Consider the following 19,812-nt stretch of genomic DNA (forward strand, 5'->3'; position numbering starts at 1 on the left):
ACCCCCACCCCGGGCTGGTCACGTGGGGTGAATGTCCACTCCCTCGCCCTAGTGTGGGGCCCTGGCCCGTCGGGCAGACACCCTGAGCGGGTCTATGGGCCTTCTCAAATGCTGCTAATCACTCGCTGACCTAAGCACTCACTCTAGCAGGCCAGTGAAGACTACCACCCACCCCACCCACCAGAAAGAACCTGCTTTTCCTCTCCCCGGGGCAGTCGCCCATCAGATGGCTGCAGGTGCCCTCGGAGAGTGCGCGCAGGAGGCACCGCACCTTCTGGGGCCGTGTGCAGGACCCTCCCTCCAGAGCTCCGGCTCCTCCTCCTGCAAAGACTCCGGGCCGATACTGCACCAGGTGGGCTGGGAGAGACCGGCCTCCATGGCCCTGACCAACACTGGGCTCACGTCCACCTGGGCCAGGGCATGGTCGGCGTGGGGTGTGTCCTGGGCCACAGCACCACTAGCACATTCACAGGCTGAGGGGCTCAGTTTAACAAACTTTTTAAGGTAGCATGCCTTATCCTATAGGAAAACTAGAGGGTCTCCTCAAATTGCTGACTGATAATGGAGCACTGAGACCAAGGAAAACGATTCTGCTTCTCCTCTGAGCAAAACGCTCCTTCCTTTACAGGCAAATCCCACAGCTGTGGAGAACCCACCCCCTTGGCTCAGATAAAGCTGCCGGAGTGACCCACCAGGTCCAGCAGAGAACTCCCTCAATCCAAGAGACGGAGTTGGTTCCTCGGCCACCTCCAGGGTCAGGTCCAGTGCCAGGCAGGTGTGGGGGTGGGGGTTGGTCCAGGACTAAGCCCCTGAGCGAGGGCAGCCAGGCCTTCTGGAGTGATGCTCAGACAGTGCAAGCAGCCTGGCTCCTGTGTCCCTGCAGGGCCAAAGCCAAGCCAGGTGACAAGGCATTCTTTTCCAACTGAAGGGCCATTCCTGAGAGTCTTTCCCACTCACAGACAGTATTGACCATCAGGAAAGGCATTCAGTTAGGATCCAAACAACGGCCCAAGAAATTTTCTTTTTATTTTGTTCTGCAGCTGGCCAGTACGGGGGTCCCTCGAGCTTGGTGTTATAAGCACCACACTCACCCAAGTGAGCTAACCAGCCAGCCCCAGAAATTTTCCTATTCTCATGTTTTCTGGGGTTTTTCCAAAGCTATATGTATATTATTTTGGTGATATTATTGTAACTGGCAAAAATAAAACACTAAAAACAGATAAGTATAGAAAAAAAATTTTTTTAAATTAAAAACAAGACATGGGCTGACATACAGTGACAGATGAGAAGACAGCATCACGTGTTAAACAGAAGCTTCATGAACAGAAGACAGCTGTCCCTGTGGACTCGGCAAGACCTCAGGAAGCCAGACATCGATCGAAACCAAAGCAGCCATCAAAAACCTTACGTCAACACACACCATCTCCCGGTGGTAACAGTGGGTGTGAACTGCTCAGCATTAAATTAGCTTCTAAAGAGTCATCAGGCATTGCCTTATTAAAAACTCCCTACACTTACCTATTCCTCTCCACAAAAAATGGTAAAAGAGTCTTTCATTTTTAAACACATGCGTTAACAAAAAGCTAAGTTACTAAATAAAAACACATCTCTAGTCTCACAGCCACAGCTGAGACTGAGGGTGTGAAGCAGAGAACCAGCCGGCTCTTGCTGATGCCAGCCCGACCCTCTTCTTTCTGGGCCACAGCATGGCATCCATTCTCAGAAAGCTCCCTCAGACCTGGGGGGCCGACAGGGAGGGACCGCAGCAGCCGCCGTGCCCTCTCACCTGCCCAGCACCTGACACCTGGGAGCGTCAGCACCCACCAACTCACCCACACCCACAGCCAGGTGACGGCAAGCGCCCTGGCTCGCTCCTGGAAAGGACTGGCAGTCAGAAGGCCCTGCGGGGACAAAGAACTGCTGACAGTCATAGATCTGGAGACCACCCTGACCGCCACCATCCCTTGACGTTCTTGTTTACTGAATGCTAACTTATGTGCAGGGTGGCACTGTCTAGGATACAGAGCTCCACAAGTTCCTTTCTGCTTTATCTCCTCTCCTCAGTGAAACATTAAAAACTAGGAGGAAAGTATACTATTAACGGGGCCATCAGAAGGAAACAAGTCTATCACTCCAGATGACCCTCCTCATAAAGAAAAGGAGGCTCTTCTTAAATTGGGAATTTCACATTTCACTTCTATCTCACGGGTTTCTTTTCCTGGTGTGAGGACGGGAACAGGTTCCCCTGAGTTCTTCGGGAATCCTCTAACTCCTCCGAACGCATGCCAGAGGTTTCGGAGAGTCTGAAGATGCTCTCTGAGGTCACACAGTAGGTACCATCACAAATGTGTCTCGACAGACCAAAAGGATGCATTTTTCCCCAACTACTACCAAAAAGACGGTTCAAAATCGGTTTGGTGAACGCCGATTAAACGCGAAGGACGCTCTAGTTTCGCAGCTTCACTGTGGAGCTGCTACTGCACACACGAGCTCACAATCACATCACACAACCATAGTCCCCTTGGACATAAGCTGCCGGTCGAGTGACATGCAGCATAAACAGAGTTTTAAAATCAGCTTAGTCGACTTCATAGACACACAGACCCCACGGTCTTCATGCTACTACAGTAACTCCATCTTCACAGTAAAAACATCAGGAACTCCCAGAGAGCCGCGGCCTCGGCCCGGATGCTCGGTGCTGGCCACGGGACCGACAGCCCGCTGGCTCCTGGCTCGCAAAGAGCCGTTTGGCCGAGGAGGCAAACCCGGCCAAGGGAGGGCCGCAAGTCCAAACTAAAAGGGCAGTGCACAGGGAGGCAGGGCCACTTCCTCCCGGGAGGAGCCCACAGCCCTTCCCAGGCACGTCACAGGTGTCCTCGCTGAGAGTCCACGGTCGCCGGAATCAGAGTCAGAGCGGAGTGTGGACAGCCACCGGGTGAGCGCTGCCCTGGGCCCTCCGCACACGCGGCTCACTGAGTGACGCATGTGCTTACGGTGGCACTGGGGACATGGGGAGCCCCGTGTTGCACAAAAGAGTCCCAGTAAACTACAGATGACCATGAGAGGTCGACCCTCTGACTGCAGAGTGGTGGCAGTGTGCCGGCTTAAAATGTGTCCGCCTAGCAGCCCAAGTTTGCCAACCCCTCTCCGAGTCCCCTTGGGCTCACTCAGCAATTGCCGCGTTCGGGGCAGGGGAGTCTGGATGAAAGTCACAAGAATAAAGTCACTGTGGCAAGCCCCTGCAAGACTGACCCTCTGTGCAAACAGGTTTTGGTGGTTTCTTGTTTTCGGAAACATCCAGAATTACAACTGGCCACTGAGTTATTCAATTGAAACAAGGTGGTCTTAAACTGAAAGAAGACACTGCAGCGTGCTGAAGGATCACGCCTGCTCCTCTGGGGATGCAGCCAGGGACACAGCCTCTCCTACTTCTTCTTCCTCTTCTCCTGAACGCACCGAGGACAGAACCTGTGAGGAGAAAGGCACAGGGACCGGCCCTTTGCGTCACTGCTGCGAGCATGGGAGACACCAGGCCCTGTCCCCGGTGAGACGGCGCCAGAGAGAGCCACATGCATGGTGGGGCCTCGGCCCTCCGGCTGGGGGAAGCCGCTGCATGCGTCACCCTGCATGGGGCGTCTGCTTTGAGGGTGACAGAAACATCAATGGGCAAAATCGTTTTTGTACAAGATGATCAGATGGACCATTCTTCCCTGGTCACTGGTGATAACAGGGTCACTGGTGCCCACAGTCGAGTGCGTCTTTCACAAGCACTCCCTGGGGACTGTGGGCCAAGCACATTCTGGAGCCTCAGACTCGGGGCTGCTCTGAACGCTCCTGGACAGTGGCAGCCACCCATGACTCTATGGGACATTCTAGTAGGTCCCCAGGCGGGGGCAGCTGATGCACGTGTGATGCCTGACATCATCTCCTGCAGGATGTGGGCCTAAGCATGCCCAGGCCCGCCTGTGCTAACAGCCTCCATGCACAGCATGCAAGCCTCAGGATGCAGGCCACGCTGCAAGTCTGTCAGCCAGAAAGGGCCAAGGCTTACTCACCAGGGAACAAGCCACAAAGAGACCTCTGCGTCCCCGCTCCACCCCCACCCATCACGGAACAAGCCACAAAGAGACCTCTGCATCCCTGCGCCACCCTTGCTTCAGCCCACCCCACCCCACCAGCTCTGCGTGTCCTCCGAGACCCCAGTTTACACGCTCTCACAGATGAGCAGTGACAGCTCCCATCACTTCCCATTGCCTACTAGATTTTTCCACCTGCAAGTCTTGCAAACAACTCAAACTCCCAATGTCCAAAATCAAACTCAAATCAGACCTCCCTGCCTGGTGCTCTACCCCAAAGCACACCGCCTGCTCTTTCTCCCGCATCCCTTTCACCAGCTCAGGAACCACCATCCCTTCAGAAACAGAGCCCAAGCATGGTGGCAGCTGTCACAGCACCCCACCTGATAGAGACTGGTTACATGGTGGCAAGAGAATGCTGACAGAAATATGGACAGTAAAGACCCTTCCAAGGAGGCTCAGATAGAAATAAGAGGTTTATTGGAAACTGGGGAAAGGTCAACTTTGCTGTGAACTGACAAGGAACCTGGCTGCATTGTGTCCATGCCCTAGGACTTTGTGGAAATTGGAACTTAGGAGTGGGGAACCAGACCATTTGGCCGAAGACATTTCTAAGCAGCAAAGCATTAAGAAAGCTGCATGGCTACTTGTGACAGCCTATGCTGAGTTATGGTGGCAAAGGCATGACATAAAGCCAGAACTTAAAAGGGAAGCAGAGTGTAAAGATTTGGAAAATTTGCAGCCTGGACAAGTGTTTGAGAAGCAGAGACCATTTTCAGAAGAAAAATTCAGTGGTGTTAAGAAGATTAACACAAAAGTACGGGATTATCAAGAGAAGGGGAAATGGGCCCTGAAGGCATTGCAGAAGCCTCTGGGGCCAGCCCTTCCATTTCAGGCCCAAAGGCCTAGGGAGAGAGAATGGTCTTGGGGAACAGGCCTAAGACACCCTCCACGGGCTCACTGCCCAGGACCACCTCAGGAATCTGCTTCCAGCACCAGCACCCTGGCTGCTTTGGCTGCCCCAGCTGTGGCTAAATTGTCCCCAGGTGTGGCTGGACCCACAGCTTTGGAAAATACAAGCCTGAAGTCTTGGCGGCATCCACATGGTGTTAGGTCTGCAGGCTGACAGAATGCCAGGGCTGTGGAGGCTTGGGAGCCTCCACCCAGATTTCAAAGGATGTATGGAAAAGCCTGGGGGCCCAGGAAGAGATCTCTCACAGGAATCGAGTCACCACAGACAACCTTCCCTAGAGCAATGCTGAGCAGAAATGTGGGGTGGGAGTTGCAGCAAAGAAACCCCAACAGTGCCATGTCTAGTGGAGCCATGAGAACGGGTCTGCCATGGAGACCCCAGACCTGTGGAGCTACCAACGTGCAATGCCAGCCTGGGAGAACTAAAGCATCACCTGAGACCAGGAAAGCCATAGGAGCAGAACTGCCTGAGGACTTGGGGACCCAACCCCCACAACAGCATGCAGAGGTCGAACATGGAATCAAGACACCTGATTCACCAGCTTTGAGATTTAATGCCTGCCCTGCTGGGTTTCAGACTTGTTTGGGACCTGTCACCCCTTTCTTCTGGTCTATTCCTCCCTTTTGGGATGGAAATGTGTACCCAATGTCTGTTCCACCATTGTATCTTGGAAGTAGATAAATTTGGTTTTGTTTTTACAGGTTCACAACTGGAAGGACTTTTGCTTTTGGTCTCAGATGAGACTGTGAACTTTGGACTTTTAAGTTGGTGCTGGAGCAAGCTAAGACTTTTGGGACTGTCGGGATGGAATGACTGTATTTTGTATGTGAGAGGGACATGAGTTTTGGGGGTCAGGGGAGGAATGATAGAGTTTGGATGTGTTGTCCCTGCCAAAACTCACGTGGAAATTTGATCCTGAATGTGGTGGCAGTGTTGGAAACTGACTGAGTCATGGGGGTGGATCCTTCATGAATGGATTAATGTTTTCCCTGGGGGAGGGGGATTAATGAGTGAGTTCTCGCTCTGTTATAGTTCCCACGAGGGCTGGTTGTTTAAAAGATCCTGGCACCTCCCTCTCTCTCTCTGCTTCCACCATCTTGCAATGTGAAACCCCTGGGTCACTGTCACCACCACCACATGGACTTTGGACTTCTCAGCCTCAGAAACTGTAAGCAAACAAACTGCAATTTCTTTACAAATCACCCATTTCCGTGTATTCTGTTATAGCAACACAAAATGGACTAATACACCACCCCACCACCAGTCCCTGCCCATCACATCCCTGCCAGGCCTGGGGCACAGCAAGGGCTATGTCCCTTCTTGGAATTCCATGGGCTCTGTCCCACAGCACACACAGGCAGGGAGCTGTGTGGTGTCACCGGTGCCCAGGACAAGGCGGGCTTGTGTCAATATCCTGTGAAATCAGTGAGCTGGATCAGGAGCCCTCAGCCACATGGCATCCACCCCTCCTTTTCCCCCACTGTCTCACAAAGACCTGAGGACAACTTGCTCTCACCAGCCAAGGACTAGTCCACAGGAGTGTCTATCCATCTACACAACAGGCAAACACACCACCGTGACAAACGCAGGGAGCTACACGTAAGGAGGGCAATGTTTCTACGGTTTCATCTTGAGAACACACATCCATTCTCAGCACAGCTAAACAGAACCAGGCTTGCACTTAAGTAAAATCTTAGGAACCACAATGCACAAAGTTGCCACCGCCAACTGCACCGGCGATCAGAAGAGGAACCGCCCAGGCCTCCTGCACCGCGTCTGGATTACACAGACACCCACCCACCCGGCAGCGCGCCAGCCCACGCCGTGTTCAGCAAGTTTAATTCTCAAACTCTTCACCCTTTCTCAAAATTTCCCTAGGGGAGAAGACCCCTCATTTCTCATTTCTATTTACAGTGATCTCTACCTCATTCAAGTGTCAGAACAACTGTTCTTTAGGAGGATAATGCAAATGTAAACATCATATAAACATAATGACACGTCCCTGGGTAAGGCAGGCAGCAGATGTCAGGTGCTGCGGTGACACCAGGGCACCCACAGCCACACCAACAGCAGCCAGGCAGAAGACTCGGGTCCCGCTAAGCTGCTGCCACCCAGCACCAGCCTCACAACCCAGTTCCTGGCAACCAAGAGCCTTGTCTCAGGAGAGGCCAGCAGCGTGACGCCCAATGGCCGGGAGGAGATGCAGCCAGCACCCCCATACTGACCATTTTCCTTTGGGTTTCGTCGTAAGGTCCACGCAGGCAAAGTGAAACCACTCGATTGGACACTGCAACATAAAGGGAAAAGCTGCAGTCAGCACCTCGCGTGCTCTGTGCATGGAACACAGGAAATGCCGACACCCCCACCCACCCTGTACGAGACCCAGCCCCAGCACCAGTGTGTCCCACTCACATCTGGATTGTCACAGCCGATCATCTCCCCATAGGACACCTGGTGGCACAGGCAGTACGTGGGCTCGTTTGGATCCACGGGCATGTCCAGCACGTCGGAGGGATGCACAGACAGGATGGCATCAGCGAACTCGGACCTGCACGGGAGGGAGGCACGGGCACCACTGACCGGCCCGCAGCAGAAAAAGGCAGCACGGGGCCTCTGCGGCCCTGCTGCCTCTGGCCCAAGGTCCCTCAAATGAGGCTTCCAAGAGGGAAATCGTAACATGCTCTGAGCTACTCATAGGGAATGACCTTGCTTCCATCGTCCTGACTGCTACATGGAGACCCACACGGCTCCCAGTACCTGCTGCTGAAGACACGCACCGAGTGCACGCTTCGTGGGCGTTTTCTTCCCCAACCAAACACTTTCAGCCAAAACCTCAGTAACGTCTCTGACCTAGCACTGGTCTAAGAATTTATAGTAAGAAAAAGGTTTCACTAGAATATCGTTAACCACAAAAGTCTAGAAATGGCAGCAGTGAGCAGCAGAGGGGTGGGACATATCCCCCCCAACACACACACATGCGTGCCAGACAAGCATGTGGGGCATGAAGGACAGAGGGCGCCTGACAGCTGTGCAGTGACACACATCCACCACACAGTGTCAGGGGTCCCGTCCCACAATGGGGACATGCTCCCATCCTTGTCTCAGTCCCTCCCCTCGGGCCACCCTCCTCAGACTCCTGCTCCTCCTCCTGTCTGGGGCATGCACACATCACCAGCACACAGCGGACACTGGAGAGAAACCTACTGCAACCCACCCCAGACCCACCTAGGTGTTGGCGCGGGCCTGCATGCTTGCCAGCTCCCCCGTAACTGTGACCAACGCGCCCTCCTCCCATGAGAATGGCGGGCATGCCTGTGCCCAGGCCCACACGTCTACACAGGTACCTTCACCCCAAAACCCATGAGACCCGACAGCTCCCCTCTCCCTGCCTCGAGCTCTAAATCTCAGGAGCCCACACCGCCCCCTGCTGCCCACCTGGGCATCTCAACAGCAGCCTAGCCCATTGCCACCCTGCCCATGCCCCCCTCCAAGTCTGCAGCCCACAGCACTGCAGCCGCATCATCCACACTGCTGATCTGGGTGGAGACACTCACCTCTTTGAAAGGGGCATGCTTATGGGGAAATTTATTCTTTTAAGTTTCAGTATTTTGCAAATAAACTTGCAAGCTGCGGAGTAGTATAGATAGTACATTCCATTAGTATAAAAAGAAAAAAAACCTTCCCTACCCCATGCCCTAAAAACCATGAATATATATTGCCATATAAATATGGCAAGTTACCAGGAGGAATATGGCGAAGGGAAGATGAACGTCACCACCAGGATGAAAAGAAAAGCAGGAGTGTGGTTCCCAGAGGGATTTTCCTTGTATACCTGTCTAAAAGTTTTCTATGACTTTGCACTGCACCTGGCACAAGTGCCACCCAAGAGGGCTCCAGGCCAGCCTGAGTCTCTTTCCTTCGCAGGTAATCTGCTCATCTGCTCTCTCTGGGAATACACAGGATTTTCTCTTCATATCTGAAATCCATAAACATCACAAAAACATATCCAAGTCCGTAAGCTCTGCCGATATTGCCTTCAAGACCAGCCACAGTAGTCCTTCAGGCTGGGCAACTGTTTCTCTGCTTCTCCTCTGAGAACGGCAGGGGGTGTCCATGTCCCATCCGACTGCTGGGTGTGTCCTACCCATCAGCAGGGCCTGCGCAGCCTGCCGTGCACCACCACCTGCCTCTGGGAGTCAGCGCAGCAGCCTCTGGCACACCACCCACAACCCACCTGAGCCCTCCTCTCCTGCACTGACTATCTCACTGGTCTGCACTGTGCCCACAACACTAGACCCCACTGAGCCGCCAAGTGACCTATGTCTGCAGAATCAGCAGGCTCAAGGGCACTGGCCAGATCCGGGGGCAGCTAGAGAGGGCAGAGGGGCTGAGGGGACCACCCAGCAAGGACACCCCAGAGGCTGAGGCTGGCGTGGAAGCCCCCGCATCACAGCGTGTCACCCACCTCTCCAGTCCTACCTGAGGGAAGCAGCCGGGAGCACAAGGAGCCCCGTCCCTCGGGGAGGCTGGGTTGCCCCTGCTGCCAGCAGCTGCCTCGCTCTGGCCCTCCGGCTGCAAGAGGCATCCTCCGTGCTAACTCTCCTGGGCTTGGCCTGCACACCCTGAAGCTCCTGCCCTTGCGATGTGCTCCCCCAGCACTCCAGGTAGCCTTCAGCAGAGGCAGACTGCTTGCTTGTCCAAGCTTGGGGAGTCCAGGGGCTGCAGGACACTGCCCCCACCCACACACGCAGGTCCTGCCTTGCCAGAGAGCAAGGCGCCGGGGCCGCGATGGTGCGGGGTGGGGGAGGGGCCGCCTCGGCTCCCAGGATCTCAGACGTGAAATGAGAAATGTCTGCGAGGTCTGGGAACCGTCCGCTCCAGGAAGGCTCCTGGCCCTAGCCAGGTGGCAAGTGAGCCTGGAGAGAACAAGGCCACAGGGACATGACCAAGTGCATTCCTAGGTCCCCAACAGGGAAAAGAGAAGCTGCCAGGACGCAGGGCATCGCCAGGCGGGTTCCCGCACATGTTCCAGGACGAGGTCATGAAGCCACACCAGCCCCACCCCCACCCCTAGCAAGTCCCGGGTTTGATTCCATCCTAACGGGTTTCTCAGGACGCTCCCTCTGGCACCAACACGCTCCTCACATCGCTCTGGAGATGGCCTGTACAGCACCTTGGACATCAGAGCCAGAGTTCAGAGCAGGCCCCGGCATGCCCCTCCCTCCAGCTGGCCTCTGGCCTGTCTCTGCATCTGTGAAACAGGACAGGAACCACACAGCCGCTCGGGTGGTCTGCGTGAGGGTGTGGACTAAGACGCGCCAGACCCAGGGGCTCGCCGCCAGCGCCGCACAGACGTCGCCGTCTGGGATCACCCCTTCCCGTCTGCCGCTGTTGTAGATGGCCTGGAGAGCACCGACCGAGCTGCGAGTCTCTCGCTGCCGTGACTCAGTGGTGGCGGGCACCGTTTAGAACACAGGCAGGGAAAGCTGCCCCGTCACGGTCGACTGTCCTGTGTCTGCAGAGGGGGCCACGACACTTGGCGGTCGCTCCTGAGGTCTCTGCAGCACAGGGAGGCCCTCAGGAGGGAACTCCAACCACAGCAGAGAGCTGGCGTCATGCTCATCACCATGCAGACTCCCCAGCCCCAGATTCCTCACCTGAGGATGTCCCTATTGAGAGCTGCCACTCCCACACAGAGAAGGCGCAGCCAGGACGCGGCCAGGGAGACTCACAATGCTGCTGCCACTACAAGCTAAAAAATCAAAGCCAAACAAAGTGCAAAAACCACATTTTTAAGTCATGGGAAGCTGTGGAACAACAACAGATAGAAGACCTGCAGCCAAGAGGAGCGGCGGCCGGCAGAGCCACCCATCTGTCCCCTGGGCTAGGGCTGGGCTGCCCCAGGGAGCACACTGAGCCAGCACAGCACTGACACTTCCGATCACACACACAGCATGTGTCCCCCACAGGACGTCACCGAGTCCAGGGGCTGCACAGGCTGCAGAAACTGAAGGGCAGAGCACAAATCCTGCAGCCTCACAGCATCCTCGAGAAAGGGCCTGTTCAGACACAGCCAGAGCCTCCTCCAGACCTTTGCCAACTGTGCAAGCGGCTGGGGCGGGAGGTGACAAGAGAAAGCCACGCACCGCCAAAGCACAGACAGAACCTACAGGGCAGCAGTCGGGGAAGGAAACAGACGCCTGAGCCCTCGGTCGAGAGCCACGAGGCCCCCTTGTCCAAACAAAAAGAGAGCAAGTCACCCTAGGAAATAAAGGAAAGTTCATTCTCCAGGCCGTTTTTATACCTAGGGTTAGACAGATAAAAAAATTATAAGATGTGGCAAAAAGGCAGGAAAACACGACTGATAATCAAGAAGAAAGCTGGCTAATAGAAGCAGATGGCCCAGATGTGAGTCAGCAGAAAAGAACCTTAAATATTCATTATCAATACATTAAAGAAAATATGAATAAAATGGGCACAAATATGGGTAATTCTCAAAAAGGAACTAAATCAATACTAAAAAAAAATCAAATGTGTGTTCTAGAACTAAAAACTACAATATATGAAATTAATGTTATGAACTCATCTACCTATAAATGACACAGCCTAACTGTTCACATGATAAAATCATTTAAGAAAATATCCACCATAACAAAAAAAAAAGGGCCAAGCCCGTGGCGCACTTGGGAGAGTGTGGCGCTGGGAACGCAGCAGCGCTCCCGCCGCGGGTTCGGATCCTATATAGGGATGACCGGTGTGCTCACAGCGCTCACTGGCTGAGCGCCGTGCGGCCGGTCTCAAAAAGGACAAAAAAAGAAAAAAGAAAAGAAAAAAGAAAATATCCACCATAAGGTAAATGTCTTTTTTTACCACCTCTGAAGCAGGTATCATGGTTCAATGTTAAATGTCCTGCCAGATCTACAAAACTTTAGCTTAAAGAACACACACAAAACTAGGCATTCCCAAATGCAAAGATAATTGGAATTCCATTGAGCAATTAAGGAGGAGAAGCCTTGTCTAGATGCTAAATGATGACACACTCTCAAGGCTTTATTTCTTATCAGCAAAACCCAGACTCTGGAAAACTCAACAAGTCAAACAGTCTGGGTCCTTAAAAAGAAAAACTGTACATATGAGAAAGGGATAGAGAAAAACCTATATATTAAAATAAAAGAGACTTGGCTGGCCAGTTAGCTAAGTTGTTTAGAGCATGGTGTTATAACACCAAGGTCAAGTGATCGGATCCTCGTACCAGCCAGCTGCCAAAAAAATAAACAAATAAGTAAATAAATAAACAAAATAAAAGAGACTTAAATGACTTATCAATAAAAAAGAAAATAAAAAGACTTCTACTTGAATAGATATGGGAATAGATATAGGCCATGATATAGGAACAGGATTTGAACTTGCACTCCTACTATAAACTAGAAAACTGAATAAAACATATGAAACAAGTATTTTCAGACTTTGGACAAAAAGTAGCACAGGACTATGGTCCTGAGAGAAGGTAAACACACAAGGTAAGAACTAAGATCATCTCGCTTTCTGCTTAAAGGCGCTTCCCACCTTCCGGTCCGTGGAGAGGAAAACCAAATAGAGCGTGGATGCCTTGCTAAGCTGCAGAGAAAAAACGCAAGTTCAGGGAGGACAAGGCTGCTGGAACCTGGAGCAGGGTCCAGGAAAGGAGGAAACTGCAGGAGTGCACTCCAGAAATCTGCAAAGGGAGCCCTTTGAGTTTCTGGCTAGAAACTAAGCTGTTTGAGCACAGGATGAGAAACCACAAGGCCAGGCAGAGAATCCAGGAAGCTGAACAATTCCTAGAGCTCACACGAAGGCTGGAAACATTCAAGTTCCAACAGCCAGATAGACCTCATTAAACATCAAGAGCATTCAGAAGAGACCCCAGAAGGGTCATGCCTTAGCAGCAGGCTTAACCAACCCTACAGTAAAGGGGATGGCAAAATACAGCCCACAGTTGGCTGCCTTAAAGTTTTACTGGAACACAGTCATGCCGTTCAGCTACATATTTCTTACCTACATTTCTGAGCTAAAACAGCAGAGCTGAGGGTTCACAATAGAGACAATATGGCCTGCAATCCTAAAGTATTTACTATCTGACCCTTTAAGAAAAAGTTTTTTACAAAAGTTAAAAATAAACCTGCACAAAAAAATTAATAAATAAATAAATAAATAAACCTGCAAAGGATCAAGCTATGCACAGTAATTAAAGTGCTAACTAAAAACTTTTAAATTCAATACCATCTGATGAAGAAAACGAAATCCAGATATTCAACAACAAACCATTCATACACTCTAGCATGCAATCTAAAATTACCAGACATGTGAAGAAGCTGGAAAATGAGACATAACCAAGAGAAAAATCAGTCAGTAGAAATGGACCTGGAAATGACATAAACTGACTCGGAAGACAGGGTCTTTTAAAAAGCTATTGTAGGGCCAGCCCGGTGGCACACTGGAGAGTGCGCCGCTTGGGAGCGCAGCGGCACTCCTGCCGAGGGTTCGGATCCCATGTGGAGACTGGTTCCCGCTCACTGGCTGAGCGTGGTGCGGGCGCAACACTGAGGGTTGCAATCCCGTTGCCGGCCCCGGTACGGGTGCGACACCGAGGGTTGCGATCCCGTTAGCGGTCAGTAAAAAAGACAAAAAGGAAAAAAAAAAAAACTATTGTAAATCCACATATTCAAGGATCTAAAAAATGAATGTAATAAGAGAAATAGAAGGTATAAAAAAGAAAGAAAACTTCTTAAGAGAACTATAATCTAATGAAAAATTTACTAAAGTAGATTAAGACTAAATTAGACAATGAAGAAGACTTGAAAATAATAGAAACTATTCAAACTAAACATAGAAAGAAGAAAAAAAGCTGACCCAAAATATAAACAGAGTCTCAGTGACCTGTGGGAAAATACGAAGTGAACTAACATACATGTATGTAATTGGAGTCCCAGAAAAAGGGGATAGGAGAGCAGAAACAATCTTTAAAGAATTGGCTGAAAATTTTCCAAATGTGATGCAAATTATAAACCAACATTCAAAGAAGCTTAATAAGTTCCAACCAGAATACACACAAAAAACTCATACAAAGACACATCATAATCTAGTTGCTAAAATACAGTGATAAAGAGAAGTCTTAAATAAAGCAAACCAAAAAAAAAAAAAAAAAAAAAAAAAAAAAAAAAAAAAAAAAAAAAAAAAAAAAAAGAAAAGAAAAGAAAATGTACTCAGGTTGATATCTCTGCTAGAGAAAGAAAAGGAAAAGAAACCACGTATAGGGGAACAAAGATAATAATTATCACCAGGATCAATTCAAGACAGAAGTGATAAAAGAAAAAAAGGTCAACCTAAAATTCTATATCCAGTGAATATATCCTTCAAAAGAGGGGGTGAAATAAAGACATTCTCAGAGAAACAAAATCTGAGATAATTCATCACCATCAGCAGAACTGTACTATAAAAAATGTTAAAGGAAGTTCTTCAAGCAGAAGAGAAATGACACCAGATGAAAATGTGCATCTACATAAAGAAACGAAGGAGGGGCCGGCCTGGTGGCACACTGCTACAGTGCGCCGCTTGGGAAGCGCGGCGGCGCTCCCGCCGAGGGTTCAGATCCCACATACAGACCGGCCGCTCACTGGCTGAGCGAGGAGTGGGGGCAACACCGAGGGTTGCGATCCCGTTGCCGGTCCCGGTCCGGTACGGGCGCGACACTGAGGGTTGCGATCTGTTGCCGGTCATGAAAAAAAGACAAAAAGACAAAAAAAAAAAAAAAAGAAATGAAGGCCACCAGAAATGGTAAATATATAGTGTGACTATATACAGGGTAACTTTTGCAGTGAGAACACTTAAAATCTACCCATTTTTCAAGAACACAATATATTGCTATTAGCTACAGTCACCATGCTGTACAACAGATCTTTGAATTTATTCCCCCATCTAACTGAAATTTTGTATCCTCTGACTAACATCTCCCCAACTCCCACTCACAACCACCTCAGCCCCAGGGTCACCACCATTCCACTCTCTACTTCTATGAGTTCAACTTTTTTAGGTTCCGCTTGTAATCATATTTGTTTAAATCTACTTAAGATAATCAATGGTTTACACCTAAAATAATAAAACACAATTATGAGGCTTATACCATATACAGAAGAAAAATGTATAACGATAGCACAAAGGACAGGAGGCGGGAAATGGAAGAATATTTGTGTAGAATCTTACATTAAACATGAAATAGTATATTTGAAGTTCATTGTGGTAAGTTAATAAACTGTAAACACTAATACAATCCTTAAAATACAAAACAAAGAAGTATAGCTAATAAGACAACAGTGGGAAAAAAATCAAGTACTAGCAAAATACTTGATTAGTCCAAAAGAAGACGAGCACAGATGCGATAAACAAAACTAATGGCAAGACAGTAAACCTAAATCCAACCATATCATTAGTTACACATTAAATGTGAATGGTCCAAATATCACAATGTGGGCCGGCCCCGTGGCGCACTCGGGAGAGTGTAGTGCTTGGGAGCGCAGCAGCGGCTCCCGCCGCGGGTTCGGATCCTATATAAGGATGGCCGGTGCGCTTACTGGCTGAGCGCGGTGCGGGCGACACCACACCAAGGGTTGCGATCCCCTTACTGGTTACAAAAAAAAAAAAAAATATATCACAATGAAAAGGCAGAGATTGTCAGACTAGATAAAAACAGAACTCCACTCTAAATACAAAAATACAAACATGCTGAAAGTAAAAGGATAAAAAAAGGAAAAAGAGGGCCGGCCCGGTGGCGCACTGGATAGTGCGCCGCTTGGGAAGCGCAGCGGCGCTCCCGTCCGAGGGTTCGGATCCCACGTACAGACCGGCTCCCGCTCACTGGCTGAGCGAGGCCCGGGAGCAACGCCGAGGCTTGCGATCCCGTCGCCGGTCCCCAGTCCGGTGCGGGGGCAACACTGAGGGTTGCGATCCGTTGCCGGACACGGAAAAAAGACAAAAAAAAAAAAAAAAAAGGAAAAAGATATACCATGTAAAACCTCATTGTAAGATAGCTGGAGTGGTTAGATTAATATTAATATCAGCCAAAGTAGACTTCAAAACAAAGAATATTACCAGGAATACGGAGACATTTTATGATGATAAAGAAGTAAAAAAAAAAAAAAAAAAAATCTAAATGTGTATGTACCAAATAACAGAACTTCAAAATACATAAAGCAAAAACTGAAAAACTGACAGACTGCAAGGAGAAATAGAAAAATCCATAGCTAGAGTTGGAGATTTTAATACTCCTCTCTCAGTAATTAATAGAACAAGTAACCAGACATCAGTAAGGACACAGAAGACTTGAACAACACCATCACCCATCTCGCTGACTTTTATAGGGTGCTCCATCCAACAATAAAATACACTTCAATAGCGTATAGAACATCCAGCGAGACAGATGACAAACAGGGCTGTCACACAAGCCTTAATGGATTTCAGAGGATTTCTGTTCTCTGACTAGAATAGAATTAAACTAAAAATTAAAATCAGAAACTTATCTGGAAAATCCCAAATTATCTAAAAATGGAAAAACAGACTAGTACATAAATTATAAGTGAAATAAAACTCACAAAGGAAATTTTAAAATTTTTTCAGTGGAATAGGAATAAAAACACAGCATATTAAAAATTGTGGAAAATAAATAAATAAATAAATAAAGATGAAAAAGGGCTGGCCAGTTAGCTCACTTGGTTAGAGCACTATGCTGACAACAATGAGGTCAAGGGTCGCATAGCCATACCAGCTAGCCACCAAAAATAAATAAATAAATAAAAACAAAATTTGTGGAATGAAACTAAAAGAGTAATTAGAAGAAGGAAGGTGTAAAAATCAATGATCTAAGCTACTTTCACCTTAATAAGCAGAAGAAGAAAAGCACAGTAAACCCAAGTTAACTAGGAGGAAGGAAATAATAAGGAATAGAAATAAACACAAGAGAAAACAAAAATCAATGAAACTAAAAGCTAGTTCTCTGAAAAGATCAAGAGCAAATGAGAGAGGGGCTGGCCAGCTGGTTAGAGTGCAGTGTTGCAACACCAAGGTCAAGGGTTTGGATCCCTGTACTGGCCAGCCACTAAAAAAAAAAAAACTAAAAACAAAGACCAAATGAAAACATCAATTACCAATACGGGGACCAAAACAGAGGTCACATTAAAGATCCTACCACATCAGAAGGAAAATAACATGACATCATGAACAACCGGGTGTCAAAAATCTGACAATTTATATGAAACAGATGAACTTCTTGAAAAACACAAACTCCCAAAGATGACAAGAAGAAACAGAAAGCCTGAATACCACCACGGCTTTAAAGAAACTGAATGCAGCATCAAACTGGATACTTAAAACTGAGAACGTTTCGGCCGGCCTGGTGGCGCAATGGAGAGTGCGCCGCTTGGGAGCACGGCGGTGCTCCCGCCGAGGATTCAGATCCCTGGTGGAGACCGGTTCCCGCTCACTGGCTGAGCGAGGTGCGGGCGCAGCACCGAGGGTTGCGATCCTGTTGCCGGTCCCCAGTACGGGCGTGACACTGAGGGTTGCGATCCGTTGCCGGACACGAAAAAAAGACAAAAAGGGAAAAAAAAAAAATTGAGAACGTTTTATTGTATGTACATTAATAAAGTTAATTTAAAAGGTTAAAGAAACCCAGCAAGAGTGAACTGTAGTGTATAGAGCCTAAGAATGCACACTTGGGACATAAACCTATCAAGAAACAAGAGGAAATAAACACTCCAGAAGCTTGGGTCGTGTCTTGGAACAGAGGAGGAGGTGAGGATTCTGACAGGGCACATGGAAGACACCTGGCGCAGAGTCAGGCTCTGCCTGGGGACAGCTATGGGATGGTCTCCTGACAGCAATTCATTAAACTACGCTTGTTTTGTGTGGCTTTCTGTTCCCATGTACTACTTCATAATACAAAAGTGCTGGGGGTTTCTAAAGATAAAAGTTTAAACACCAGGTTTAAGACTAAAACTCTTCCCCTTTTCTGGTCAAAAAGAACTAACTCCTCTGGCGTCTGCCCGTCACTGTCAGCATCACCCCCACAGGGCTACTGGGCACTGGCCCGACCCTCTCGGTCTAACACGGCTCCCAGGCGGCGATGCTCCAACGGCTTTGTGGGTGAAGCCGTCAGCGGAGAATGCTTTAAATAAAGTACTGTGAAGAAGCGCCAGTGGAATGGTACAGGCATTTAATAAACGTAATCACACAATTGCACAATAAACATACGCGAACATATACTTAGATATACCATGATTCACAGATACATAAAAGCCCGGCTCCTTAAAGAGTGTCTTCGATGGAGCTCTGCCGGCAAACCCTCTCCTGTCACCGCCCAGTGAGCCCCCAGCTCCAGGCTGCCAGTGACCGTGACAGCGCCCCCCGGAGGCTGCCGTGGGATGGACCGACCTACCCAGGGGAAGCACCGAGGGCCCCAGCCGCACCTGGCACACGCGTCACTCGGGGTCAGCTTTCGCTCGTGCTTCTACATCCTGAATAAATTCTAACGGTGTTCTTTGGGGAAAAAGAGCAGGAAAGCCTCTTACCCTGCTTTATGCTTCTTTTTCTTTGGAGTGTCTTCTTCTGACGTCCTCCTGCCTCGACCCCGAGAGCCTCTCTTTTCTTTCTGACTTCGACCTTCTGAAAAACAGACCAAATTATTTTCACAGAATTCACTAAAGCAAGACAAGATTTACCCAAATAAGATATTCACCATGATATTCCCAATAAACTTATTAGACAAAATTCTTCAAGATTCCATGGGTAACAGTAATAAGATAAAGAAAAAACTGACAGACTTGCTTTTTAAGCCTCGTCCTCCAGAGCTTTCAAAGTCACTGCCTTCCATCTTGTCCTTCAGATCCGCTTCGAAGCGTGCCAGGTCTGCGTCGAGCCTTCGAATGTGTTTGTCCACCTAAAGAAGGATGCTAAAGCCTCAGGAGTCACAGACACAGCAAGGAGGGGACAGCAAGCATACGCTTGCCCTCCAGTTGAGCCTTCCGTTAACAAGAGCTCTGCTAACACGAGGCCCACTGCCTCAAAGTTTATGCGAGAGTTTTTTCCTCCCCCCACACAAGGACACCTGAACAGAATAAATGTTTCAGGAAAAAAATGTGAGTGTAGACAGTAATGAGAAACAGTTGTGAAATGCACGGGACCAATGGGTGGGGACATCTGATACTGAATCCTAATTTAAAAACCTGAAGAATGAAAAGGCATAGGTTCTTAAACAGAAAAATAACCAAAAAAACAGAAAATTACTCTTATGCTTTAGGTATAGGACCAGCTGGAAGAAAGGAGACAATATGGTCAAACACCAGGAACAGGGTAACTCCTGTGTTGCCTTTGTCAGAGAAGATGCACCTACTGAGCAATCACAGGACTTTACAAAGGACACAGTCCACTTCTTTCTCCAGCTGACTCATGACATGCAGCCAGAACCACAATGTCAGAGTCCAGAAAGGAGGCGTGCCAGTACCCTTCCCAGTCTGGAAAGAAACTGCCATCCTAAACATTGTTGTGCATCAGGGAGAAAACGTGACTGTCTTAGTGACAACTGATCAAACCTAGCATCTTAGAAAGCAGTCTGTCTACTCTAAAGACTCAGCAGTCTGCAGCATCAGAATCCCACACCTGAGCACTAAGCTCTTATTCCTGTTACATGATCTCACAGGCAACACAGGACAATGGTTTTTTTTTTTTTTTTTTTTT

The 19,812-nt window shown here is 49.1% G+C and overlaps 1 protein-coding gene across 1 annotated transcript in view; it reads right to left on the reverse strand.

Moving 5' to 3' along the window:
* Positions 1-7,205: 7,205 nt before the first annotated feature.
* ING5 (inhibitor of growth family, member 5) overlaps positions 7,206-19,812 on the reverse strand; it is a 16,177-nt gene continuing 3,570 nt past the window's right edge. Inside the window, exons 3-6 of the mRNA XM_008578744.1 lie at positions 18,904-19,015; positions 18,648-18,741; positions 7,462-7,597; positions 7,206-7,336 (exon numbers count right to left, since the gene is read on the reverse strand). Of these exons, the coding sequence (XP_008576966.1) occupies positions 7,208-7,336; positions 7,462-7,597; positions 18,648-18,741; positions 18,904-19,015 (471 nt within the window). The 3' untranslated portion in view covers positions 7,206-7,207. The remainder of the gene's footprint in view (positions 7,337-7,461; positions 7,598-18,647; positions 18,742-18,903; positions 19,016-19,812) is intronic.

Source organism: Galeopterus variegatus, unplaced genomic scaffold (assembly GCF_000696425.1).
Source record: "Galeopterus variegatus unplaced genomic scaffold, G_variegatus-3.0.2 Scaffold1752, whole genome shotgun sequence".
Classification (NCBI taxonomy): Eukaryota; Metazoa; Chordata; class Mammalia; order Dermoptera; family Cynocephalidae; genus Galeopterus; species Galeopterus variegatus.